The sequence below is a fragment of the Hylobates moloch genome, unplaced genomic scaffold, assembly GCF_009828535.3.
Source record: "Hylobates moloch isolate HMO894 unplaced genomic scaffold, HMol_V3 SCAFFOLD_18, whole genome shotgun sequence".
Lineage (NCBI taxonomy): Eukaryota > Metazoa > Chordata > Mammalia > Primates > Hylobatidae > Hylobates > Hylobates moloch.
The window spans coordinates 4,381,524-4,409,399 of NW_026652293.1; the positions used below are offsets into that span (position 1 = coordinate 4,381,524).

Genomic DNA, 27,876 nt, shown 5'->3' on the forward strand with positions numbered 1-27,876 from the left:
AGATAGTTTTTCCTTTCTTTCCTTCCCTTCACCTCCAGACCTCCCTCCTTCCTTTTCTTCCCTTCTCTCTCTCTGTCTCTCTCTCTCTCTGTAAAATACAGTTGGGAAGAAAAAGGTATCAGCCATGGGAACCTCTGGTGCACAGCTGTGAGGAACAAAGAGCTTTTCTGCCTTAGAATTAATCAGTTATCTCCCACACACTTTAGCTCAGAAGTTGATCTACCTTTTGATCTTAAAATGCTAAATCTCATGGAAGTTATAAAAGTTTCTCTCTTTCCACCCCTAACAAGAAGGAAAAACAAGTCCTCAACAGACTTATGTGCATGTAGTAACTTATTACACAGTTCCTAGGTATGAAGCAAGTGTCTGACCCTCAGGAAGCTGCTCCCTCTGCAGTGCTCAGGTAAGAACCCATCACCATCACCCACCTGCTCACCCTCCCTGCTGCCCACCCCAGGACACCACACCTCTCAGGAATTAGATGAGATATGGTATAAAAAGATTTTTATTTCAAAATGCAAAATGGTGGTCATCATAATAATTAATAATAATAATATAAAAAGCATTTATCCTTCCTCCCTAGTGCAAAATGGTAGACGCATTTAGATAATTCACACAGTATTGGAAATGTCATGACAATGCAGTGCTGCACAGCAGCAAAACTCAATCCCAAACTCCTTTTGGTGGATGCTTGTGGTAGGTCAGTTCTAGATGTCAGCGGTTTCTCTGAAGTGAAGTCCAGATAAAAAACAGCATGTGCTCCTGCACTTTCCCAGCGGAGTCAGGCTCCTGTGCGCGTGCCCCCTCTGTCTCTCCCTTCCTCTCTCGGTCTATTTGTCTATTGTCTACTGCCTCTCCCTCCCACTCCGCTGGTCTCCCACAGTTCCTAGGAGGCGTGCTGCCGGTTGGACAGGGCCCGGCCGCCGAAGACCGTGTCCTGCTGCTTGCCTTTATCCTGCAGGGCTTGCTTCTGGAGAGCCTGTCGCTCCAGAGCGGCCTGCAGCTCCGCCACGGCTGCCTCCTGGTCCCGCAGACGGCTGGCGGTCATGAAGGGGCTGCACACGGTCTCCATCAGGCAGAGCACCACACCGAAGAGGGCCAGCACGCTGCCCAGCACGTACAGCTTCACCATCTTCCCCTTGCGCTTCTGGGCCATCATCTCCTTGGCCAGGGGGATCAGCTCCTGGACCGTTTCCATCTCGGCTCTGGGCTCTCGGAGGCGGGAGTGACCTGCATGCAGGAGGACAGCAGGAGGGGGACTTCAGCCACCGAAGAACGGCTGCCGCCCCCCGCCACCCTGTACCCAGCTTATCTTGGGGAGGGCTCATAGAAAGGCGGACTACCTTAGTGGCAGGGCGCGAGCGGGAGGCAGCGCGAGCTGCAGTTGGCGGCGGTCAGCGCGTCCGTCCGTCGGTCCGACCGGCCTCAGCGTTCTCCTCCTCTTGGCAGCTGCAGCTCTTCCCGTTGGAGACTCCGCTGCTGGCACCGCTTTAGCGTCCGGGGGCCGCTTATATCTTTTCTTCGAGACACGCCTCCTGGGCTGTCGGGCCCAGGCCAGTGCGGTCAGAGCCAGGGGAACGGGGAGGGGGAGGAAGAAGAGGAGGGGAAAAGGAGGGGGTGGAACCCGGCTGGGACCTGGCAGGAGGTGGCCACGCGCTGCGCACGCTCCGACTGTGTGAACTAGGGGACCCGGCGCGGGGGGCCATCGCAGCGGGGCGCGTGGGAGGGCCGCTGTGCACGCGAAGGTCCAACTCCAGGCGAGCGCAGGGGAGGACCCGGAGCCCAGGGAGGTGTCCGCGGACATTTCTGACACGACGGCACCTTCTTACTGGTGTCAGTGGGTGCACAGCTTCCCTTGTCCAGGACAGCCTGACATAAATAATGAGGGAATCTGGGGGTTCCATCTAAAGAAGAAAGCTTTCATTTTTATTCGGAAGGGTTGTCATCTTCCCACGTGTGTGGCAATGGATCAGAGAGGGGAAGGCAAGCGGGAGGGATATGTGTAACAGAACAGAACAGGTCACGCTTGGATAAAGCAATATGTGCTAATATTGTTTCTTTCCTGCCTGGTTGGTTTTATTTAGAGGTGCATGCATGTATAGCTAGAGTCAGTTGATAGAAAACTATTCATTGATGGTGCTTTTATGCACAGAGGGGTGTGTGTGTGTGTGTGTGTGTGTGTGAGAGAGAGAGAGAGAGAGAGAAAGAAAGAGAGAGAGAAAGATTAGTCTCTTTGCCTGCGAGCTGTTTCCTTATGTACTTCCGTGTATCAGGGAACAGCCTTCAAATTCAAATTGTTCTTACTTCCATTTGAGAAGTGGAGTTGGGAGCTTGGGGGTAGGGGGGTCAAGTATGGAAGGGGCTGTTGGTAGAAGTTCATCTGCCATTCTAGAATGGAAGTATTTCATGCTCTGCTCAATAATTCTCTGCCACCCTCCTGGGTTTGGGGGTACAACTTCACTGCTCCAGCTCAACTTCAGCTTTGAAGCAGTTTGTGGGCAGAAGGGCGTGTAGTAGACAGCTTAGGTAAGAATCCAGAGTGTGAGTACTCTTGGACGTGTGAAGATGTAGGATTGATTTTGACCAGGATTAGATATAATCACCTGGGGCCGAGGGAGCGTTCTAATTTGGCTTTGGTTATGGATATGCCAGAGTTAGCAAACTTGGGGAAAAGGAGAGGCAAACTGGCCAAAGGGCTTTAAGCAGAGAAAGGGAGGGGGCAGGGGAAAGAAGGGGAAATCAAACTGGCCAGAAAATTGCAAAGGTCAGTGATGCAATCTTGCAACAGCCTTTGCAGTCGGTCAGACTGAGCCCTGAAGGGCGGGTCGGGGGAAAGGGCTGTCTCAGGGATCAAATATTTCAGTTTTTGACTTGTTAACAGTAATCTTTCTTTGGGGGGGGTCTGAAGCAATTTCTCAGCTGATTCAGTTTAAAAAGGCAGCAATAACAACTACCCTTTGCCTTGACTATTAATAGTTCAGACAAGGGCTTGTGTGTGGAGAATGGTCAAGGTTATCTAAGTAGCTTATTTGAAATTCTACATTTTAGAATTTAGTCTGTTTGAGTCAAGGTGACCAGGGGCCAAATAGGATTGATTATTCCTGGAGGATTGTGTTTCCTGCTTATTGTTCTTTTAACCTTGTCAGGCAGGAAAATTCCGTAACAAGGGTTCCCGCCAAGTTTAATATCAGTCTTGGCATTTCCTTTGAATCTTCCTTATAATTTCAGAGCAACCTCTGATAACTGGCAGGAATGATTAGTGAGCTTTCCCAATATCTGTGAGGGTTCCAAACCCATTGACTTCTGGAAGAGCGTGTGATGTGTGCCCTGATATGAGGGCTGTCACGTGGTTTCCATTCTGAAGGTGAGTCAGCCTAGCTTGGGACCCAAAATTCTGAAATTGACTGGTTCAGTAAGCATTTCCTGTGTTTCTGTAACTCAGAGACGCGAACCACACGTCTTCCTAGGTCAGAAGGCTGTAATTTACCTGGGGTTCCCCTTTCCTGTGATTTGCTGTGTTAGCGCACATCACCAGCTCAGATCCTGTTTTTGATAATTTGACCTCCAGGTTCCAGCAGCTATATTGGTAACAGCTGGACAGAGGAGGGGCAGCAAGTGCCATGGACGGAGGTCACTGGTAGATTTGATCTTCCTAGTTCAGGTGGTAGCTGGGGCTGAGCAGGAGATGATGAGAGTAGAAGGTTAAGGAATCCAGTGTCAACTCATGTCTGGGAATTTCTGAGCGCAGCTCCTCTGTCTGGGTGGGAAAAGAGAACCTGGCTCCTAGGGTAGAAGGTGACTAGGTAGGGCTTGGAAACTAAACACATACTTTAATGGGGCTGATGTCATTTTTAGGGAAGTAAAGCACTGTGTTGTGTCATGCATGCAGGTAAGACACAGGTTATAGCTATGATGGTCAAACCAAGCCATAGGGTGACCAACCATCCTATTTTTCTCAGGGCTGAGGGGTTCTCTGAAATGTAGGACTCACAGTGCTAAAACTGAGATGCTTCCAGGCAAACTGAAACACTTCCAGGCAAACTGAAATAGTCATCCTACCCTTGAGTCTATCTCAACATTTAACTCTTGCCACTTCTAGGAAGGTAGGAAGGGCTAGTTTAAAATTTCTATATTTTGCTTTCTAAATCCGTTTCTCTCAGACATTAAGACATTCAGAGCCATCTGCAGAGGATAAAGTCACAAAGGGGTGCGTGTGTTTCAAGGGGTAAGTGCAGAGGAGGGATAGAACTGTCCCTACCACTCTGCCTTGGGGATTGAAGACACAGGGGAAAGAGGTCTTTTGGATGGTTAGTTGTAAATGAGCTTCAATAATAATAATAATTACAATTCAATAATAATTATTACAATTATTATAATATAATAATAATTATATAATAATTATTATTGTTATTATTATATTATAATAATTATTATAGTATAATTATTATTTTTTACCAGCTGCTTGCTGCCTACACAAAGTCACTGCTCATCCCTGGGACTCCAGGCAGCTGGAGGGAGGGAGACATCATAGGAGATATGACAAGACTATTTGTAGTTTTAAGACTACCCCACTTGAAATTTTTTTTTTTTAGATCCTTAGTTACTTTCATAGTTTTAGAAAGAAAGTTGCTTATCACTCGGATATCAGTGGAAGACACTGAAATTTATATGTGTAGCCTCTATCTCCTCTGGTCTTATAGACTAGAGTTCTAGAGTCTAGCTATTTCTGTGTGGATACCGTGCTATTATCACAGCTTGACACACTTAAAACAAGACTCTTTACCTTCTCTATACTCTTACAAGCTAAGTCTTCTTCTCAATATCCTTATTTCTAGCAGTGACATCTCTGTTTCATTTGTTCTCTGGGCTTGAAATATCATGGCAGTTATTTGGAGAGGCCTTCCCTGACTACTGCATCCCACCACTCTCCACCCAGTGCCCTACTTTCTTTTTCTTCATAGCACTTGTTTACCTGACTCTATGTGGATGTACTTAATGGTTTGGTTTTATATTGTCTTCTGTGTGCATTGGAGGATAGGCTTCATGAGGGTGGGGACTTTGGTTTGCTCCTCACTGTGTCCCCAGTGCCCAGTATAATTCTTAGCACATAATAGGTCCTTAATGGGTAACTATGGGATTAATGAACGGCTTTTCCATTGGACTGTGAAGCCTGGCAGGGAAGGGATTGTTTTTTGTTTGTTTGTTTGTTTGTTTGTTTTTGCATGCAGTCCAACTCTTAGTAGATGCTTAAAGAAGCGTTCAGGTTTTTGAGGGGACAGGTTTTTTGCTTTTAATCCTTTCTCCTCTAATCCATCTTAAACACTACCGCCAAATGAATCTTCCTAAAATTTAATTTTTTATTGTCAACTGCCTGTTTAAAGCCCAAGATCATTTCTCATTGTCCACATAATGGACTCCTGGATCCTGCATGTTGAATTTGCTTGATTTAGTATTCTTGGAATTCAGGACCTCTATGGTCCGACCTTCTCCTGTTCTTCTCCCACAATAGCCCTTTGCTCCACAGAGAGGTTTCTTCACAGGCCAAGAAACAATTAATTCTCATTGCTGCTGCTTCATTTATTTTTGCTCATACTGTTGTTTCTACCTGAAATGCTGTCTTCTTTCTATTTTGTCTTCCTTTCTTCCTTGAGGTCAAGTTCAAGTTCCTGTGCTCCAAGAAGCTACCACTGCCCATGGCAGCACACCCTGATCTCTCCTTTCTGTGAATTTCAGTTGCCTTTGGGGCTTGTACTGTACAGGTTGGCACTGGATTGATTACCATTTTGTACAACTCTCTCATTGTTTCCTGTGGGCTTGCCTCAGCTCTGTGGAAGACCAAAGCTTTGTATCTTTCGTGGTGCTAACATAGAATTAGGGGGCTAATCAATATTAGTTACATTGACCTAAAAGTCAGTGCTGAGATAGAGAGGGCAAAGTGACCAGTTAAGGCTCTCTTGGGAAGTTATTTCAAGCACAGTAGCCTGTCCTTGGCTCAGAGCCTTGGTGTTGAAATTGCCCAAGACCTGGCAACTTGGCTTAGTTTCCTCCGCTCTGGTCTGCTGACCTTTCACTTCCACTCCCAACTTAGTGTCTGACATTGCAGCCATTGGCTCATTCTGGGCACCCTCCAGCCTGCCCCTGGTACAAATCAAGGCAAAGGAACAGACTTTATAGGCATTCTGCTTTTGTCCTTCATAACTTTTGGTCAAGCAGAGCCACCAGCTGCTGGAGCATGCAGACTGCGCTGGGAGCCTTGAATAGCCATGGGTGATGTGGTTAGAATTACCTGCACCCTGCTGCCTACATACCACTTCCAGATTAAACAATGTACTTTACCAGTTTGAATCAGCACAAGGAATTTTCCCCAAGCTCAAATGCCAGTTGGACTTAAGGGTATAGGTCTCTAAAGTCAAGCAAACCTGGGTTCCTTCAAATCCTGACTCCTCCATTTGCTAGGGCCTGACCTTGGGCAAGTGACTTAACTTCTATAGCTTCTATTTCTGCATCTGTAAAGTGAGAGTTATGATAGCCCCTATTAAATGGGGTGTGGTGATGACGATAAGCGCCTATGAAACAGAGTATGATGAAGAGTGAATGAGATAGAGCTCTGCAAGCGACTTAGGCAGTTTCTGGCACAAATGAAGCAATCATTAAATGATGGCTGTTATTATTCAATTGTCTTTGCCTCTTGCTCTGTGTCAGCAATTTCCATGATGCTTTATCCCAGCCCAGGACATTTGCATTCCTCAGGTGACGTTTAGGTAGCTTCTAGTAAGGTCCAAAAATATTTGTTGAAGCCAGCCATGTACCTGACACTGTGTTAAGCATAGTTATAGGAAGCAGAATACAGGCCAGGCACGGTGGCTCACACCTGTAATCCCAGCACTTTGGGAGGACAAGGCGGGTGGATCAGGAGGCTAGGAGATCAAGACCATCCTGGGCAACATGATGAAACCCCATCTCTACTAAAAATACAAAAATTAGCCGGGTGTGGTGGCACGTGCCTGTAATCCCAGCTACTTGGGAGGCAGAAGCAGGAGAATCGCTTGAACCCAGGAGGCGGAGGTTGCAGTGAGCCGAGATCATGCCTCTGTACTCCAGCCTGGTGACAGCAAGACTCTGTTTCAAAAAAAAAAAAAAAAAAAAGCACAATACAAACTGCATTTGCCCTCAAAAAGCTTTTGACCTCAAAAAGCTTATAGTGAAGTAGAGGACACAGACTGTAAACGAGTTATTATCATATATTGGGATAGGCACCGTAATAGAAATTTATACCAGATGAATAAAAAGAACAGAATGAGACAGGTATTGATTCCATTTGGGGAGGAGGTGGTCAAAGAAGGCCTAAGGGTAAATGATTCCTGATAGGCTTAGGATGTTAAAGGATGGATGGTATTCACCAAGTGGTTCTGGGACAGGGTGTTGTTCAGGGCATGGGGAGGCCTTGAATAAGATGGGACTGCATATGAAAAGGGAGGATGAAAGATAAAGCATCGCATGGTCCAAGAGAAGTTAGACAAGTTGGTGTTAAATCATAAAGGATGGATTTTGGGAAATGGCAGAAAATGAGCAGGAAGCAGTAAGTAGGAGCCAGATAATGAGCAGTGGTATCAATAATCACTTACTCATGCCATGCCTAGGAACTGGTGACCACTCCCTTCTTCTAGAAACACATTTCTCCTTTGCTTCCATGATACCATATTCTGCTGGTTTTCCTCTTACCCTATTCTGGACAAAACTCAGGATCTTTATCTCAATTGTCCTCTTTATCTAACCTACAAATGTCAGCATTTCTCAGGACTCAGTCCTGGAGCCCCTTTTCTTATTCCACATGCTGTCTTCAGTGATTTAATTTACTGCCAGGGCTTCCATTGCTGCTTCTACACAGATGATCTACAAGTCTGAGCTCTAGACCTGTGTATCCCTCTACCTATTCTACATTTTGACTTGGATGTCTTGCAGGTATCAGAATTACTGTGTCTAAAGCCAAATTCAATATTTCTACCCCATAAACTTGTAACCACCTTTCTTAACCTAAGCTGCACCATTCACCTAGCAGCTCAGGTTTGAAGTCAAGGAGGCATCTTTTCCTCCTCGCTCTCCATCACCTCTCCAATGTGAAAAATCACCAGGACTTGTGGCTCACGTCTGTAATTGAAGCACTTTGGGAAGCCGAGGTGGGTGGATCACGAGGTCGGGAGATTGAGACCATCCTGGCTAACACAGTGAAACCCTATCTCTACTAAAAATACAAAAATTAGCCAGATGTGGTGGTGGGTGCCTGTAGTCCCAGCTACTCGGGAGGCTGAGGCAGGAGAATGGCGTGAACCCGGGAGGCAGAGCTTGCAGTGAGCCTAGATCGCGCCACTGCACTCCAGCCTGGGGAGACAGAGCGAGAATCTGTCTCAAACAAACAAACAAAAATCACCAAGACTTATCATTCTACCTCTTAAACATCTGTTAATTCAATCTGCTTTCTATCTCCTCTGGCACCCTTCTAGTCTAAGCTCTCATTGCCTCCCCCAGACCATTTAGTATGGCCTCACAGCTGGTCTCTCTGCCTCAGGTTTTGGCCACTCTACTCCACTTCAAGCCAGTGTAGTCTTTTTAAAAAGTGCAGACTTGGCCATGTCACTCTTCTCTTTCAAATCCTTCAGTGGTTAGCAAAAATTAGTGGAATAAAAAAATAAAATCGTTCAGTGGATCCCCACTTTGCCCTTTGGAATGCCCCAGATTCTTTGCATGGCATATAAGCCACCCACCATCCTGTCCTTGTCTGTTTTTCCAGCTTCATCCCATATCCCTCAACCCTCACTCTCTGGGTGCCGGTCACACTGTTCTGTTCCTTTGCAGACTCAGGTCCTTCCCCATGTAGTTCTTTCCATGTGGAGAGAACACTTTCCTCATCCCCTGTGGTTTGGTGAACTCTTACTCATCCTCCAAGTGTCACTGTTCTCTCATTTCCTCAGGGAAGACCTTTCCTCTCACCTAGAAAAGGCCAGCTGCCCTTGCTGCATGCTCCCACGGCCACCTCACTTTCCCTTTCATAACTCTGTTGTCTGTCCCCATTTCAGGGCTGCAGTTCTATTCAGAAGCTCTCTCTGTCTTGCTCAGTGCGGTGTTCTCAGAACTAGGGCAGTGCATAGTTCCTTTGAGGTGTTTGATACATAGTGACCAATCTGTCTTCGATTGAACTGTATCCAATAGGCAATGAGAGTCACTGATACATTTTACACAGCAAAACACTGCAAGATTGGCATTTTAAGTAGATCACTGTGGCAGAGTGCAGGATGGATAAGGGAGGGGCAAAACTAAAGGCAGCTAGTGAGACGTTGTTACAGTAATTCAGGCAGAAGACCGTGAAGAACTGGGCCAAAACAGAGGTAATGCGGAGAGAAAGAGACAGACTGAGTGATAAATCAGAAAACCTGGCAGACTTGTGCTGTGGAAGAGGAGTCACTTGGGGCTTGGGAGTCACTGGGGTGACTCCCAAGTGTGGGAATGAGAAGGGGAAGAACACCTCTGGTGAGAAAAATGAGTTCCATCTTGGATTTATTGAGTTTGGGCTGTTTATGGGACATGCAGGCAAAGATGTTCATCAGATAGTTGTATGTGAATCATGAATCAGGAGCTCTAGAGAAAGATTAGTTCTGAGGTCACTACCCCTACTGTTGAAGCAATCCAGGCACTACCATGATTCCTTTCTTCTCCTGCGTTATTTCCCTGGGTCAGTTGTTCTCAGCCCTGGCTCCACTTTACAATCATCCTGGGTTATTAAAAACTACCAGTGCCTGAGACTTCCCCAAGACAAATCAACTCTGAATTCCTGGAGGTGATTTTAGTGTGTAGCCAGAATCATGGACCACTTCCTAGATGACTTCCTACAGTTCCATGGTTTGAGACTCCTTCAGTGCTCTACAGAACTTTCTGCAGCAATGGAAATGTTGCATATCTATGCTGTCCAATATGGTAGCCACTAGCTACATGAGGCTCTTAAGCAGTTGAAATGTGGTGAAAACTGGTGATCTGAATGTTTAATTTTGTTTAATTAATCTAAATTTAAATTAAATAGCCCCCTATGTGTGGTTGGTGGCTACTGTATTGGACAGGACAGCTCTATATGCTAATGAATCTGAAATTCGTTTCTCTCCTGAGCTCCAGCCTTACATATTGTCTGATTTGTGTCTCTTCTTGGATATCTAATAGGGTGTCTTTAAGTTAATGCATGCCAAATGAAATTCTTGATTTTTTTCCTTCAAAACTTGTTTACCTCCTAGTCTTCCCCATCTTGGGACACAGCATCACTTTCCGCCCAATTGCTAAAACCCCAAACATGGAAGCTATCTTTTATTCCTTCCCCCCCCCCATCTCCCTCTTCCAGTTTTTCAGCAAGTCCTGTTAGTTCTATCAAATTGACACTTTGACTCCATCCATCCCTTTCCGTCTCTAGGAGAGCATAGGATAGTCACAGCTATTTTAGTAAAAGTTATTGCATCTTCAGTGTGTGCCTTCTGAGACCTTTCTATGTATTAACTTACTAGGCCTACAAACAGCTCTGTGAGGTAGGTAAACTATTATCCCTATGTTTATAGATGAGGAAACTGAAGAACAGAAAGCTTTTGCAAAGTGCCTGGGAATCAAACGGCTAGTCAGTGGTGGGGATGGGACTCAAAACCAGATAATCTGGTTCCAGGGTCCATGTTCTTCACCATTCAACACTGTGTCCCTCTGGCTGGTTCCAAGGCCCCATGTCAATGTTTTTTTACTCTGGTTACATGTTAGAATCACTTGAGAAACTTAAAAAAAATACCAATTCCTCAACCCCAATCCAGTTCAGTTAAATCTCCTGAAGTAGGGCCCAGGCATTAGAAAATGTTAGAATATTCCAAGGACTTTTCATACATAACTAGAGTTGAGAACCATTTCCTCTATGTGACCTGGCCCCTGTCTGCTCCCCCAACCCTAGCTTTAACCTGCAACCTTGCTCATGCTGTTTTCACCCCTTCTTCCTGCCCCTAGAAGAGGCCAAGCTCTTTGCTGCCACTTAACTTTTGTGCTTGCTCCTTCTCTGCCTAGAACACCCCTTCCTGGCGTATTCTGGGGATTGAGTATGACTTTAGAGATCCTAAACCCTGGAAAGATTAAGGGTCCTCTACACTGCCCATCTAAATAAAAATAAACACAATATTACATTTTAAAAATATGTATAAGGAGGGGCCTACAGCATTCTCATTTTCGTAAGTGGTCTACTTCCATGTCTTTTTTGATGTATTAAAAATAAACATTTTCAAAGGAAATTTTGATGCTTCTACCTTACCAGTACCTTAAATATACACTTAGCTTGTTTTGGGGAATCCAGACCTAAATCTTGTGGACTCATCCCAAATGTCACCTTCTCAAGGGGACTTCTCTTATCTGTCCTTTCTAAAGTGGCATTCCTCCCTTCCTGAGACCCATCTATCACACCATTCTGGTTTTCTCGTATTTCATAGAAAGCATCAAAATTTGTAATTGCTAGGTATAGTTTTTAGCTTACTAGCTTATTGTTTGTCTTCTTTATGAAGGAGGGTCTTCTCTGTCTTATTTGTTGCTATAACCTCCTCACCTAGTGCAATGCCTCATATAAAGTAAGTGATAGTTCCTGAATGAATGACTGAATGAGTGTAGGCTCGTGGATGGCAAGCAGCACAGAGTAGATTATAATCCCAAGGCAGATAGACTCATCTGGGTTGTTACCATGTAAGATGCTTTCTTCATGGGGTGGGAAGGGAGAAGTGAATTCATAGAAAGAGAGGACTCTTGTTGAAAGAGGGAGGGCCATGGCCTCTGCAACCTGGTGAAGTCTCAAAGCTCAGGATATGCTGTGATGTTGCATGGATTCTGGGTGTGGTGAGAGCTAATACTTATTTTTGGATAGTCATTTCCCTATGTCTTCTCCTAACTTTCAGTAAAGTTTCTTAAACTCAACAGCTATGTGTTTTGTTATTTGGAAAATGGAGGAAAGACCATGTGTTCATGCTTTGCTTTGGGGGCCAAGATAGGCAAGAGAGATTGGGGACAGCATAGAGAAATGGTGATAAGAAAGCTAGAAGTGTTTGGGGGCAGCAACAACTAGAATGGATTTGTACATTAGCATCTAACTTTAGAATTCCCAGAATTATTGTTATTTGGATAGTAGAGGAAAGAGTGACTCTTGGATGGCTAAAGAAGTTGAGGTTATTCTGGTTGCAAAATTAATAAGTTATTTGGTAATTATGTGTTTAATGTCTGTGTCCCATGACACAGTAGACTTCCTCTGGATAATGATTGTGTCTGAGTTGTTTACTACTATGTTGCTGGGTTCCTGGCATTGGGTGGGCACTCAATAAATATTTGTTGAATGAATGAATGGTTCTGGGTGTTTTTGTGTTTCTAGGGTATAAGTCAGAAGGGTCTGCTGAAATGTGATGAGGAAAACTAGAAGAAAAGTCCAGGCCCTGAGAGTGAATACCAGACAGAGCTAGGGGTGGAAGAGTATCAATATGCAATATGCAGACTGATTTGCCGAGGAGGATTCAGATAGGAGATTCAGACTCCCAGAACAACTAAAAGGATAACAGGCACTGTCAAAGATCTAGACAGAAAGGCCAGAAAAGCAGCAGTTTGAACACACAGAGGGACTGTTGGTGAGAGAAGCTGCCCCTCAATGCTCATGTCAGCTCCTGGGATACTCTTGATCCCCAGGCAATGGACTTAGGGAAACAAACATTCCTAGACCCCATTTGGTTGTGGGGTGGGGCTTCTCAGCATATTGGCTTTGGTGCTCATTGGCCAAGGGCTGCAATGGGCCAGAAACTAACAGTGGGACACATTATCATTGGCAGCACAGGGATAGACAGCAAATGTTAGACCTTTTTGATGCACATGTTGCCTAATTCTTTGGGAGTGACACAGAATTCTTAAAACATGTTTAGGGGTACTTGATTCCTAAGATCCTCTGTCCATCTGTGCCCTCCTCTACCCTAAACCCGCATTTACCTCTTTCATTCTCAAGGTTCTAAAAGCTGGATCTTAAAGGCTCAAGTGACTAAAATCTATGGCCTGATCCCAGAACTATTTCAGTTTCAAATACCAAAAGTACTGGTAGTTTGGTTCTTCCTATTTGTAAGTACCAGCTAGGGTGGATAGAGTAGGAAGTTGGCATGTAACTCAAGGCTGCATAGGGTTGAAATTCTGCTGATAGGTGGATCAGTTCATCATGAATTTTCTCAGGTTCCAATTTTTAGGGGAAAAATTATTTTTTTTCTGGGTGATTTTCTTGCTAAGTTGTTCCAACAGGGAGTTATGGGGTAATATTCATGGAATCATATTCTTCAAGCACTTTTTACGGTTTTCTTTTGCCTTAAGAGTTCCTACTAAGAAATCAGTATCTGCTTATTGAGCACCTATTATGTGCAAACACTGGGCTATGAACTCAAGAATTCTCCTGGACTTCAAGGATTTTATAATCCATGTTTGGGGACAAATCACAAAATAATTAACATTGAACAAGCATAAGTATGCAACTCTGAGATATTTAGAAAAGAGACTGACAAAACAGAATGGAACTCTTTGCTGATGGAGTTGTATAGGTCAAGGTTCACTTCCCACAGTTTGGGAAGAATTTACAGAGAATGCCAGAGAAGCCACCGCTGATCCAGGAATCTGATCTGAGTCTTGGATTTAGGATCTTGCCAAGTATACAGGAGGTGGAGAGGGCAGTGTAGACAGGCAGAGTTGGATGAATCAAACCTAAGTGTGGTTGAGAGAGCAGATGACTAAATCAAAGCATGTCTGTGAAGGGGGTTGTGTGAGTTGGGGCCTAAAATGCAACTTTTTCAGCTGGACCCTGGGTACCTGGCTGAAGACTTTGGACTGTAACCTGGAGATGATGGAGAGTATACAGGATAAAGTCCATACCAAATCCAACGCCTAGCAAACGGAGAACAAGCCAAAACTAACAAGATAAAATGTAGCAGGAAAAAGTGCAAAGGCATGTGTGCGCCTGTGTGTATGCTCACATGTATCTTAAGAGTGGCACCAAATTCAAGAGTGAACAACCTGTTTTAACAGTATTTGGCTTGAAAAAGACAGAGTTGTTAAAGTTTCTACAAGCTCAATATGGGTCTGTGGTGTGATGTGGCTGTGAAAATCTTCCTGCACGTCAGGCCGCAGCAGTGGAGTAGAGTCTCCTGCACAAAAGCCATACTGGCAATACTATTTTCTTCCCCAAGTCCCTGAAGGGAACTGCTATTCCCATGTGCTGTTTCCATCCAAGTTTTTCCTGGACTCAAGGCAAACTTTACTTTCTCAGATCATTGTGCATCTTCATGCAGAGTTTACTGAGCCACCTGAGGTAACACTTTTAAAAACTTGGAGGAAAAGTATGACTGTCCGAACAGAGTGATCACGTATTCCAGTTTGCCTGGGACTGATGGGTTTTCTGGGATGTGGTACTTTCAGTGCTAAAACGATGAGAGTCCTGAGCCAACCAGAATCATCGATCACGCTGCAACAGACCAGAATCTTCTCCTTGATTTTCTCTCACTTCCAGCGGTATGTCTTTAAGAGACTGAAGAGGTGGCATACATGTCTCATAAATATTTATCCTTGGCCTGTAATTTGCAGAGGTCTCATCTATGTTTTTAAGGTTTTTCAGGAGAGCATTCTTGTCGTGTTCTAGGTTTTGCAAATCTAGAATATTCACCGCAGCAGCTTTTCCTACCAGTTTCCTTGAGATTGCGTTTTCTATAAATTGTCCCATATGTCATTTCCTTTTGGTGAAAAGTAGATTCCCTCAGTCTTGGTAAGCCAAATGTAGTGGAAAGAGCACAGACTTTGGAAACTTAAAAATCTTCTATTGGGGCTGGGTGCAGTAGCTCATGCCTGTAATCCCAGCATTTTGGGAGGCCGAGGCGGGCCGATCATCTGAGGTCAGGAGTTCGAGAACAGCTTGGCCAACATGGCGAAACCCGTCTCTACTAAAAATACACAAATTAGCCAGGCGTGGTGATGGGCGCTTGTAATCCCAGCTACTCGGGAGGCTGAGGCAGGAGAATTGCTTGAACCCAGGAGGTGGAGGTTGCAGTGAGCCGAGATGGCACCATTGCACTCCAGCTGAGGCGACAATGTGAAACTCCGTCTCAAAAAAAAAAAAAAAAAAAAAAATCTGCTATTGAATTCTGGTTTCACTATATACTGGCCGTGGTGGACAATGCTATGTGTTTACCATGCCTGCTTTGTTTTCCTCTTTTGGGCACATAGGAAAATTACCTAGGACCCCTGTGAGTAGTTCCAGTCAATGAGTTGTAAGCCAGACTGATTGTGTCACTTCAGAGCTGAAGTGTGGAATAAGTGGGAGAGGTCTTCCATGCCCTATCTAACCTTGCTGCCATGATCTTTAAGGCCGTGTGTCCTGGTTGGTGCAGCTACAAGATGGCAGAAATGCCTAAGTGACGGTGTGGAACAGAGGATCCCTCTTCTCACCATTGTCTTGCATGTTTCCTTATGTGAACCACAAATAAACTTTTGTTATGTTAAGCTGCTGAGATTTTGTGTTTGATTTATTACTGTAGCAAAGCATATCCTAAAGTATTAGCTCTGTGATCTTGTGCGAGCTACTTAATGGTGAAGTTGTAAAAAGGGGAGTATAAGATCTTCCTGAAAGGGTCATCTTAAAGGACCACAGGGAGGGATGCCTAAACAAGGTATTGTGTATACATTTCTTACCATGGGGCCTGGTTCATAGGAGGAGTTGGAAAAATATTTTGTTTCCTTCTGTTCTTTCAGAAAAACACAGATATTTCTTTCTGGAGTAGTACTTAAACAAAGGGATAAATACAGTCTCTAATATCCAAGAAGCACCCATGCCATCTCCTGATGATGGAGGGACAGGCTTCTCCCTGCATCGCTGGTTCACTTCTCAGTCCTTCACCTGGAGTGGCCTTTGACAAAGAGGCCCTTGCCCAGAGGATGCCACCATGATGTCACGGCATCTGAAACCCAGGGCACCTGTGATCCTTTCTAACCATTATATTTTGGAAGATTACTAACAGATGGGGGACTTTCTAGAGGAAGATGACCAGGTTAGGAAAAAATCTGGCAGTCATGGAACTGGATAAACAACGTACTGTGAGTGAGGTTGCCAGATATAGCAAATAAAAACACAGAAATCTCAGTAAAATTTCTGATAAACAATACATATTTTAGTATAAGTATTCCCTGTGCAATATTTGGAACCTACTTACACCAACGAAGAATTCCAAGATCCAGTTTTAACTGTGATTCTTTTATTTGGCAATCCTAGCTACAAGGAGTCATGGTCTTTTGTTGGAAACAGTACACAAATATGACACAGAGACGTAACATCACAATCTTGGGCATATATACACATTTATACTTGAACAATATGAGCTGCTGGGTGTACAGAGTTCTGAGTGAGCAATGGGAAAAATCAAAATCATTATCCTGGGAGATATCCATGGGAGAAGCAAATTTGGACGAGAGTAGTAATTTTAGTTATCCTTACTTCTTTCTCCCAAAATATAGATAAATGAGAATTGACTCTAGTTCTTTCTTTTTGGTTTGTCCTCACATATACAAGCAGTTAGGAAGCAGGAAAATAAGGTGCTGGTAGTTACGCATGTGTTCAGTCCTCCCTCCCTTCCTGTCTTCTTTCCTTCCTCCCACAACATTTATTGAGGAACTGTGCTAAGTGCTCTCTTGGCGTAACAAATTCTGCCTCAAGAAGCAATACTTCTTAAAAATGGAAAATCCTATCTTACAAAATCTGCAATGATTCAGAAAACGTACACAGCATACTCTCAGGCAGTCAGTGGGTTTAGTGAAAGGGCATTCAGGTCAAGGAGGGAGCAGAGAGAGGAATGACTAATCAAAGATGACTTGTAGTGAACAAGATTTACTCTTCTCATCCTAAATCTTTTTACCTTACTGTCACCGATTATTCTAGTAAAATACGCTCATTGTGGAAGAAGAGAGCACACAGAGAAATAGAAAGCGAGGAGAAATGTTAACATTTTATTTATTTTCTGAGTACTTCTTTCTTTAGAGTGAAATAGATTTGGGGTAAATTTGTTTTCGTTTTTTCTGCCAGCTAGTAGTACCTCCTAAACATTTTCCAAAGTTATAAAAATCTTTTTATCGATATTTAGATCAGAAGGGGGCAATTTTGAATTCTGTTTGAAAGGGAAAGAGTTAAATCAAGTAAAGAGTCATCACCCTTGTCTGACAGGTGAAGGCAGGGGCCCCGGGAGAGGAAGTGCCTTTTCTTTACTGCCATCAGACTTCCTGCGATTGTCCTGAGTTCAGTTGCAAACCTGCTGTCCAGACTAGCTTTGACTCCTTTTTTTTTCTTTCTTTTTTTAAATCAGAGGTTGGACTCTGGTTTTACTAACTCTTGAAGGCCATAAAACAATAAGTCCATTAGCTGATACTTGCCCCTCTGTCCTCTGTCCTCTGTGTTTGTAAACACTCCCTCCCCTCACACCCTTTGTCTTTCCCTATCCAGCAAGGCTGGAAGCATCCTCCTACTCCCAGGAGCTTAGCTCTGACTGGTCCCCCTGGGGGTCTTCTCTTTCTTTCTGGTCCAGGTCATGGCTACTGGGGAGTTTACAGTGCCTAAGGAATAGGGTGGAATGCACAAAGCACAGATGCTCAGCCTGGGGCCTGGGGCTTCCCTGGAGGAGGAGAAGAGGAATGGCCCAAGCCTGCTCATTGCCCGGTGAGTGACTTACGAGCCATCTGGATGGGAGTGTTAGTTGCTTTATGTTAGCAGCTGCAACGACTGCTGATCATAGCGCCCAATATCTGTGTGTGAGGCACACATGGGGTCAGACACCTTTTGTAGAGCATGGCCCTAGCCAGGCACTTTGCTGACAATTATGCATGTTTCCTTTAATCTTCACAGGCTCCACGAGGTAGATTTGTCATTATTCCCATTGCAGGAATGGGACTATCAGAGATTAAACGAGCTGTCCAAAGTCACACAGATAGTGAGTGCAGAACCAGGACTTCAGCCTTCATCTCTCAAGTCTAGGCTTTTAACAACTGTCCTGCACCACCCTACCCTGAGGGCACAGCATCCTATAGCTGGAGGGGGCTTCAGTATTTCCCAATCCTGGCTGCACATTAGAATCACCTAGGGAGCTTGAAAAACATGTCTCTGCCCGTCTGCCAGTGAATAATTCTCTGGGTGAGGCCTGGTCTTGGTATATGATATGTTATGTTCTCCAAGTAATTCTGAGGGGCAGCCTGAGTAAGAACCATTAGAATCCAATACCTTTAATTATAAATAATGAAACAGAGGCTCAGAGAGGATCTTGCCCAAGTTTACGATTCTATTGAGTAGCAGAGCAGAGCTACGGTCAAGTCCATACGCATACCCCAGTGTAGCCACAGGCGCTGTGGGCAGGTGCTGATTAAAAGCCCTTAGGTGGTGTTGATTCCAGACAAGAAGCCAGACGAACCCATTCTCTCTTCCCCATCAAACCACAAGGTGCTTATTTCTCCATACTCAGCCGCCAAATGCCAATTTAAACGTTAGGACACTTAGTTTGTCTGTCTCGTAGCCCCTTCAGGGATCATATTTAGAATTTGAAAGTCCTGTGGGGCAGCCCTGTGAGGGCTTCAAGAGCAGATTTCAGGACACAAAAGCCCCAGCTCACTCTCAGCCATTGCTTTCCCTCCTTCTTTCCCAGAAGCTCCCTACCTGTCAGACCTAGCATGCCACGTGGCTAGGTGCCCCTTCAGACAGGCATATGTCTCCTCTCACGGAGGCTGGGCCATGGCCACATGGCCAACTACACATGGCAAATGTTATCCAAAGGTCACAGAGGTTGGACTTAGATCCCAATAACCTAATCCCCAGAGGTCAATGACCAAATAGAATCACAGAATAGAGACAGAGGTGATTGGGGTTAGAGGAGGGGGCGTGGTGATAGGCCAGCCTGTCTGCCAGAGGAATGTTGGGAAATATGGGAGGGGATAGAGGTGGTAAGAATGAAAAGATTCTTCTCTATTCTCTGGGAGCCAGCCAGCCATGGGCTAGCATATGGCTCCACCAGGCGGTAGGCTGTACTGGGCTGTACCCCTCAGGAGGGCTGGGCCATTTGGAGGGCACACTGGGAGACAGAGCAGAAGAAGCTGCAGCCTGTGAGGTGGCCCAGGCTCTTGACGTCAGGGCAGGGGATCTCCTTCCTTTGGCAAAGGGGAAGTTGTGTCATCCTCTCATCATGCCCTCTGCTTCACCTTGTCAGCTCACCAGAATGTTGCGGTCACCTTCTGTCTTCCCACGCCTCCTGGCGTGCTCCTGTCCTTAGTCAGAGCCACCCCTGTTGGTATGAGGGAGGAAACCCTGCTGGTATGTGCTGGAGCCTCTGAGATGAAAGAACTGGAGGCCAGCACCTTCTCCATCTGTACCCATACAAGAGAGGTTGTCAATAAGGAAAACAAATAAGGAGGCAGCACCTGGTGGGGTTTGTTCTAGATGTCTGTACAGCATCAGTGTCACTCCTGGAGCCCCTAGACGGTATCAGTGCTTCTAGGTTTGGAACAAGGGCACAAAGAGGAGGTTTTTTTTTTTTCGTTGTTGTTGTTGTTTTAAGACAGGGTCTCACTCTGTCACCCAGGCAGGAGTGCAGTGGCCCAATCTTGGCTCACTGCAACATCCACCTCCCGGGTTCAAGCAATTCTCCTGCCTCAGCCTCCCTAGTAGCTGGGATTATAGGCACCCACCACCATGCCCAGCTAATTTTTGTGTTTTTAGTAGAGACAGGGTTTCATCATGTTGGCCAGGCTGGTCTTGAACTCCTGACCTCAAGTTATCCAACCGCCTTGGCCTCCCAAAGTGCTGGGATTACAGGCGTGAGCTACCGCGCCTGGCCAACAAAGAGGAGTTTTTAGACATTGGGAGACATGGGGTCCAGAGTCTGGTGGACTCTGGCTAAGGATTAGCCAGGGTGGACTCTGGGAGTTCAGGCGATATGGCCCATCTTCGGCCCCGTGTAATGGTTAAGAATATGCGTGCTGGAGCAAAATGGCCTGGGCTCAAATCCCCAGTTACTAGCCAAGACCAAGTTATCGAAAATGTGCCTCATTTTCTTTGTCTGCAAGATAAAGATAATTGTCTATCCCCACAGAGCTGTGGTGGGTATTAAGTGAGTGGATACATGCAAAGGGCTCAGAACAGTGCCTGGGCACTGCAAGCACTCAGCAGACGTCAGCTGTAGTGATTTTAGGCTGATTGCCTGATTGTTCCCAGCCCTCGGGCTCAAGCTGTACGCACAGTTGTCCACTGGGTGAACATTCAGGTTGGATAGGTGAGGGTGGGGAGAGGAGAAGGGCTATGAAAGAGTCACTCATGACAGGAGGCTTCTGTCCTGCTTAGCCTCCCCTCTCCTGAGGCTGGGCTCCTTTCTGTGCCTCCGTAACTCACCCAGGCCCGCTTTCTCTCCCTGGTTCCTGGGGAGGCACAGAGAAGAGTGTGACCAGTTGTCTGGACAGCTGAGCAGTTGTGTTGTGGTGCAGGGCAACGCTAGCTTTAGTCACATGGCAAATCCCCAGGGCTGTTCTGGAGTCCACCCTGTCCCACAGACGAGGACTCAGCCATGATTCACTGTATTCAGGTGTGGCCTGAGCTTGAGTCACCTGGTGCCCCTTCCTCCAACACCTGAGAGTCACAGCCTGGACCAGGTTCTCCTGTGCCCCCTGAACCTCTTCTCTCTCCTTTTCTTCCTCCTTCCTTTGTTCCCTATCCCTGATCTCTGATTGAGCAGATCTTGGCTGATCTCCCTAGCAACTTGGACGGTTTGAGCCTGACAGATGGATAATAGACACAGTAGCTTATAATGCCACCCCCACACCCTGTCAGAGACATTGCCAGAAATGACTGAGAAGCAGGCAAAGAACGAGACTGCCTCTGTCAATATGGTGACATTTCTGTAATTGGAGATAGGTGCCTCAAAAAAGACCTCCGCACTCTGGCTGATACATGAATTTCCACTATTAGTAATCCATCCCAGTGCCCAAAGCCTGGATTGTCCCCTCCGAGAATGCAACTACACATAAAAGGCACGGGGGATGCATTGAACTATATCAATTGTTTGTACTTTAGTGTGGATCCATTCATTCCACAAGTATTGAGCACCTACTATGTGCCAGGCACTTGGAAAACAGTAGTGAATAAGATAGAGATCTCTGCCTTCTTGGATATTACATTCTAGTTGGGAAGAGACAGAAAATAAGCATGATAAGTAGATAAATTATATAGTTGGTTAGAAGCTGGTAAGTGATGCCCCCCCCTACCAAATAAGTAAATAAATAACTCACCAAAATATAGGGTAGGTGGGGTTAGGAGCGCTAGGATGGGGGACAGGGATGGGGCAGGGAAGTTGGCTGTAATTTTAATAGTGTGTTTAGGGTAGGCCTCATTGAGAAGTTAGGATCTGAACAAAGACTTTGAAAGAGGTCAGAGAGTTAGCTTTGTAGATATCTAGGGACAAGAGCGTTCCAGGCAGCAGAAGCAGCTGGAGCCAAAGCCCTAAGCCTGAGCTAAGACAGGGATCGAGGCCATTGTAGTAGAGGTGAAGAATAATGGGAGGAAGGTGGTGTAGGGTCCCTCGACTCTGAAAAAGCTCTGGCCTTGGCCCTGAGTGGGATAGGGGCATGTGAGGATTCTGAGCTGGGGGTACATAACCTGCTGTGTTAGGACTTGACCGTGTATCAGTGAGGAGGCTGTTGCAGACGTCCCAGGAAGAGAGGCTCAGGCCAGGAGGGCAGAAGTAGATTCTGATTATTATTGGAAGGGGGAGCTGACCGAATTTGCTAATGGAGTAATGAGGTTTGAGGGACACTGAAGTCTGGGGTGACTTCACTAGCCACTTTCCTGAGCACACATTTTAATAAGCCAAGGCTCTAGGGCAGATAAGTGCTCTGATACAGGAGGATGGGCACAGGGAGAGAGGTAAGGTATGCACACAGGGGAGGCTGAGGGGCTCGAGCCACAGTACCACAAAGCTTTAATCTTAGCCGGACCCTGATCTGGCCTCAGGCTCTATTTTAGGCTACTTGACTGAACAAATTGGGTTCTGAAGTTCCAGAGCTTGTGCCTGGAGCCCTGGAGTTCTCAGGGGACTGGATCCCTACTTGGAAATGATCAGCGTCCCTCAGGAGTGAGGCTGGCTGGGCTGCTCTTGGGGGTCTGCATAAACAGCTTCCTGGACTTTGCCGGGAGTGTCGGGGCAGAGCCAAGCACAGCAATTGGCATGTCCCTCCTGCGAAGCCAAACCACTCCAGGACCTGCCCAAGCCTGTGAAGTCTGAGACACCGCATATGTATTTACCTGAGCTCATGGCCTCAGATAAAGGGAGGAGGAGGGGGATTTAAGGGGCCCCAGCTACTCATGGTGAGGCCCACCGCACACCTGCCCTGCCTTGTCTCCTCTGAGGATCTGGGGTTGCAACACCTGCTCTCTTCTGCAGAGTTAATTATTAATGAGTTCTTTGTCACATCCTCTGGTGATGGGCAGAGGGCGAAAGTTTCCTGAGCGCTCTGAGTTCAGGGAGTTGGGGAAGTGGAGAGAAAGAGACCACCAGGTGGGAGAACTGAAAACACAGGTGTGTCAGTGTCAGAGCTGACCTTTCTCTGTGGGGGACTTCAGGGAGGTCTCTGTGTTGAAGGGACACTGCTTCTACTGACCCTTACTTGCTGAGTTGAGCTAGATTTCACTGGAATGCTTAATAGGGGGCAAGACTCTAACATTTATTGGAATATCAATTATGCATCAACTTACATCAACAACTTACTGCCCACTTGCTAATTACACTATTTCTTCTGCCTACCTGAACTTATGCTAAATTAGAATCTGAGGGTTAGAAATGCCCAATTTAATCCACAAAATTCTACATTTCCCCCTTAAGTGTCTTCAAGCCAATTTCTTGGACATAACCCTCCAATGGTAGAGAACTTTCTGTTTAGGAGACACTGACAAAGTGGAATAGTAGTTAAGAAGCTCCTTTAAATAGCAACTTTGAGGTCCTAGCATTCCAAAATGGTGCCAGTGCAGGCTCTCCAGGGCCAAGATATGGACTGGTTGACCCTCCAGGTTTCCCTAAAAGCTCTCCAACCCTAACCTGGGGGAAAGAGTGTCCTGTGAGACCAGCCTCTCAATTTGGACCTGCCACTTCCATTTACAGTGGCCTGAAGCCCAGGAGCCCTGAGCAAGGAGCCCACAAAAGAAGCTGTGTTCTCAGGCCTGGCAGGAGGCCAGGGAAAGTCTGTTTTGACTTTGTCAGTCAAGCTATGCTTCAGCCTTTCCTTCCACCACTTGTGGTCAGGGCTGTTTTCTGGCCCTCCAGGCAGGCATTCCTGCCCAGGGAGGGAAGGGCTAGGAGACTAACCCTCCCCACAGGTGGGAGGAGTGACTCACAGGCAGCTACCTGTCCCAGGGCTGCCTGCCAACTCTGTGGAGGGAGCTGGAGGCGAGCCATTTAGTTACTCTGCTCATTTCTCTTAAGCTTTCCTTGGATGAGTTGAGCTTTGAATCCTTCCTGACGAACCTTGCCTTTTAAGGATCCTCCAAATTCCCTAAGAAGCTGGGATTTTTCATTTTTTTTTTTCGCTGGGGAGGGGAATGGTGCTTTCCAGGGTCCTGGATGTTTGAGTCTTCTCACCTTCCAGCCCAGTGACATATCTGGGGCTTTAACTCTCTATATAAGCCCTAATCTTTGTGTTCTCTGCCTGATCTTCTGTCTGGGGTGGTCCAGGTCACAAGAAGAAGCTGATGCCTGCTGGCCTTGGGAAAATGCTGAGTTCGTTGCCTGGCACAAATGCAAGGGCCCTTCCCCACCCTGTGAATCCTGGTCTCTGATGATCACTTACATGTGCCTGGTGCTTTCTGTTTGTGGTGCACCTTGCAGCCCCCACAGGCAGGCGGGCATTGTGGAGCTCACTGCAAGGCCTCTGGGACCGACCGACCAACCCACTTGCCCAGTCCCGTCCTGGGAGGTGGAGGTGCAGTGACGACCGATGGGTGTGACGGCTGCTAGATTCCTGAGACCCGCCCTGCGGTGGGGCTACACCCAGCCAGGGAGTCTCCAGAGGTGAGGCTGTTGTTTAAAAACCTGGAGCCAGGAGGGGAGACCCCCACATTCAAGAGGAGCTTTCAAGCGATCTGGAGAAAGAACGGCAGAACACACAGCAAGGTATGTTACCTGTCTTTACCTGCCTGGTGCGGGCCAGATGTGGGAGGAGGACTGTATCTCTGGATGCCTGGGGCCTGGTTGCAGGGCCTGATTTATTCCTCTTCCTGGGAGCTCACTCAGGTGAGCTAGGTTAAAATGTCTGCTACAGTTTTGATTTCTTTTTCACATTTGATAAGCACCTCAGTGGCTTAGAAGAAAGCAGGTTCAGATCCGGGGTTGAGCATAAAAGAGAAGTGAAAAGGGTGGGCTGGCCTGGCTCAGAATGCCTACTTCCAGGGGGATTTTCAGTAGGGGGGCGGGAAAGCTGAGAAAGCACTGGACGAAAGTCAGAAGATGGGTCTCTCTTAGGCCATCGTTAGCTGTGGAACCTCAGGCCACATGTTCCCTCCCTGGGCCCATGACTCTTTTAGGAGAAGGATTGGAAGGAATGATTTTGAAGCATTAGGATCTATAATTTAAAGATGCCAGGAATGTCCTCAGTTCCCCACCCTGCCCCTGCCTTGCCAAGCCCGCAGCCCTCCACCCCAGCCAAAAGGGTTTGTGGTTGTCATTGGAACAGAGTGAACATCCAATTCAAGGCAGAGGGGGTCACTGCATGAGCAAGGGTGGGGCATGTTTCCACAAGGCAGGCCTGCCTCTGGGACCCCACAGTGGCTTTCGAGCATCCTTCCCCAGCCTCCTTCAGAATCCCTGCTTTGTGACCTCCCAGCCCCACCCGTCTTGTGGAGCCCTAGCCCATCATTGAAGACATTTTGGGTTGCTTCTCTTTCAGAAGAAATCCTCACTCACTTGTTAAAGACAGCCATACATCTCTCCCTGTCGCATCCCAGAATTGTGGGCACAAAGCCTCAAACTCAACGTGGCCCTGAATGGTACTGGAGGCCATGCCCATGGCAGGAGAAGGCTTGCCTCCAGGCTGTCGGCCACTCTGACTCATTCACTTTGGGTGGGGCTGGGTTGAGGCTGCTGGTCTGGACCCTGAGAAAAGCCAGCCCTCTCTCTCGGGGCGGGAACTAGGTCTTGGCACTTCCTACAGCTTTTCTCCTGCAAAGGGTCCAGCCTTTTCCTGCTCCCCACGTTGTCCTTATGGCCATGTGGAGTAGGGCAGGGTCCACACTCCTTCCCATCCATTTTAGAGGAGGAAGCTGGAGTCTGGGAAGGGATGGGATTTTCCCAGGGCACCCTGTGAGTCTCATGCCACTTGAGACAAGGGTCTAGAGCTCCAGCATTTTCCAAGCTACAAATGTATCTGCTGCTCCAAGTGTCCTAGATCAGGACCCTAAGTAAAGACTTCTGAAAAAAACTTGAGCCTCAAAACAGAAAAGAAAAAGGGCTTGTGTGCTCTAGGGGTTTGCACTATTGTACCCAGGTTGCTTTGCTGTGTCCTAGGTAAGGTCCTCTCTGGGGATCACCCCATTGGCTGAAGATGACACCACTCTTCCTCTTGTCTTTCGGTAAGTACCCCTTCCTATCCTTCCAGGCCCTGTTATATGGCAGGGAGGCGACAGCCACAGGGAGGAGGAGAGCTTCCCAAAGGGTGGGCATCACCTGCCACCTGTAGTCCCTTCAGTTGGGAATACTTGTCTACTGGGGACACCTGTGAGATTTCTCCATTCCTTTGGGCCTTTGGGGAAGACGATTCTCTGCCACTCTGGAAAGGCTCCCAAATGTCTTCTTATTCTTATCTGAGGGTGGTTTGTGGTTTCCTGAGTGCTCTCCACAGTTTCCCATCCTTTCTCAAGCTGGTTCCAGAGCCACTGTGGCTTAAGTTCCTGTTTTCCAGTGAATTGTAGCTGGGCACTCACAAAGTGCGGCTGGGGCAGCTTTGAAGATAAAGGAGCAGAATGAATGCAGGCCTTTCTTAATGTTCCGCCAATGGCTCAGCAGTCAGCCCTCCTCTGGGCTACTGACAGAGGCCACGATGCAGGTGGAAAGAGCTGCAGACCTTGTCATGACGGCCGAGTCTATGTCTCCAGTCTGGTTCTAAAAGCCATATTTTAGGGTCATCTATGGTTTTTGGTTGCCAGTGTTTCTCCTCTTCTCCTTTTCAAGTTTTGAGTTCTAGAATATGAAATCAACTTTCAAAAGATAACAGTATCAATACTGCAATTATTACCACCAGCAGCGAGTGGAAGCTTGAGTGAGGGAGAGGATATAATCTTGCTAATGTCAGCTTCCCTGAAAGATACTGGGGTGGCCTGCGAGGTCCCTCTCTTTCTGAACTGTACCATCACGCATCCCTGTGATTTCAGCCTTGCCTGGCCTCCTGCGTGCCCAGCAAGACTGCTCCCGTGGGGCCTGCTATCCACCTGTCGGGGACCTGCTTGTTGGGAGGACCCGCTTTCTCCGAGCTTCATCTACCTGTGGACTGACCAAGCCTGAGACCTACTGCACCCAGTATGGCGAGGTAGGCCCTACTTCCCAAGACTAGAGGAAGGCGGGATGGGAGGGGTGTGTGAGCTGCCATTTGTCCACTGAATACTTAGAATGTACTTGGTGCAGGCCAAGCCCTGTGCACTACGTGGACTGGGGAGTGCAGTAAAAGTATAAGGCCAGATCCTTGCCTCTAAGGAATTTACCTGTTGGTTGGGCAAGAGGAAATGTACTCAGAATTAACTAAATAGCTCATTTCTCTCTTATCTCTCTGAGATGACACAGAGTCTTTTCTCAGTCCTTGGGCACGGGCAGGATAGTCTTTCAAGTCTTGGGAATAGGCAAACAGGCCAAACACTGGCCCTTTAGGTGTACGGAGCCTCATGTGTTATTTGGTGCTGGGATGTGTGGGCCGAACTGTGTTCTTGCCATGGCGGGAACTGAGCTGTGCCATGGTCAGTGAGATAGATGAGGAAGTGACTTGAGCTTATCCAGCAGGGTCAGAGGCTCAGATGTAAGTTGGATCAAATCCAGAAACACGATGCTTTGAGCTATGACTAACATTGCCTGTTAGGCATGGCTTTTACAAACAGCTGTTGTATTTTTCTTCTAATTTGCCTCTGGGTCTTTTTTTTGTAGGAACTTTGGTGGAATCTTTCTTTACCAAAGTTGAAATCACTCAGTGTTTTCTTGTCTACCAGCTGCCTCATTTGGCCATTTTGCTTGAACAAGGGAATGGATAAGGGAGTGATTTGTCCCGAGTTGCTGCAGCCTTTTGGGGAAAGAGACCGGGGTTATCTGTCCCCTTTCCAGGCTGCCCTTGTCTTCTGGGCTGTGGAAGGTGGTATCTGATATGGCCTCTGGGCCTCACTACCCTTCTAGTCCCTGTGTTCTCTTGGCTATTTTAGTCACAGATGGTATAGGGAAATGACTGGAGTCACTGAGCAGAGATGGCTGTGGTTTTTGCATCTCACCCACTTGGATGTGGGGAAGCCCATTTGACAGGGTTGGGTAAGATGGCCAGTCCTAGCCAGGACTCCCTGTGGGTCTAGATTACTCCATGAGCATCAGGGGACCTGGCAGTATTGAGTATTGAATTTTTAAAAAAATAAAAATTAAAAAAAAATTTTTTTTTTAGGCAACAGAGTGATTTTGGCTGTTCCCTCCACCCATAACCTCCAAATTATGAGCCCATATCTAAACATTTCAGGGAGACCTCTGCCGATTTCCTTTCTCAGGCTGACTTGCATTTTGGGAGGGGAGGCAA

At 46.6% G+C, this 27,876-nt stretch overlaps 2 protein-coding genes across 3 annotated transcripts in view; one reads left to right on the forward strand and one right to left on the reverse strand.

The window, feature by feature from the left end:
• LAMB3 (laminin subunit beta 3) overlaps positions 1 to 27,876 on the forward strand; it is a 92,118-nt gene that overhangs the window by 24,566 nt on the left and 39,676 nt on the right. For both annotated transcript variants that reach the window (XR_004245026.2, XM_032136600.2), the window contains exons 2-5: positions 17,628 to 17,758; positions 23,952 to 24,236; positions 25,626 to 25,690; positions 26,489 to 26,643. Coding sequence is in view for 1 of the 2 variants with exons in the window: in XM_032136600.2 (XP_031992491.1) it covers positions 25,663 to 25,690; positions 26,489 to 26,643 (183 nt within the window). In the remaining variant the exon portion in view is untranslated. The remainder of the gene's footprint in view (positions 1 to 17,627; positions 17,759 to 23,951; positions 24,237 to 25,625; positions 25,691 to 26,488; positions 26,644 to 27,876) is intronic.
• Positions 488 to 1,579, reverse strand: G0S2 (G0/G1 switch 2). Its single transcript, XM_032136896.2, has 2 exons — positions 1,344 to 1,579; positions 488 to 1,230 (listed from the first exon to the last, which is right to left on the reverse strand). The coding sequence occupies exon 2, from the start codon at positions 1,196 to 1,198 to the stop codon at positions 887 to 889; it is 312 nt and encodes a 103-aa protein (XP_031992787.1). The 5' UTR covers positions 1,199 to 1,230; positions 1,344 to 1,579; the 3' UTR covers positions 488 to 886.

Bases quoted from the DNA above. Each gene is read 5' to 3' on its own strand.
- G0S2 (XM_032136896.2), bottom strand. From the start codon at position 1,198: ATGGAAACGGTCCAGGAGCTGATCCCCCTGGCCAAGGAGATGATGGCC.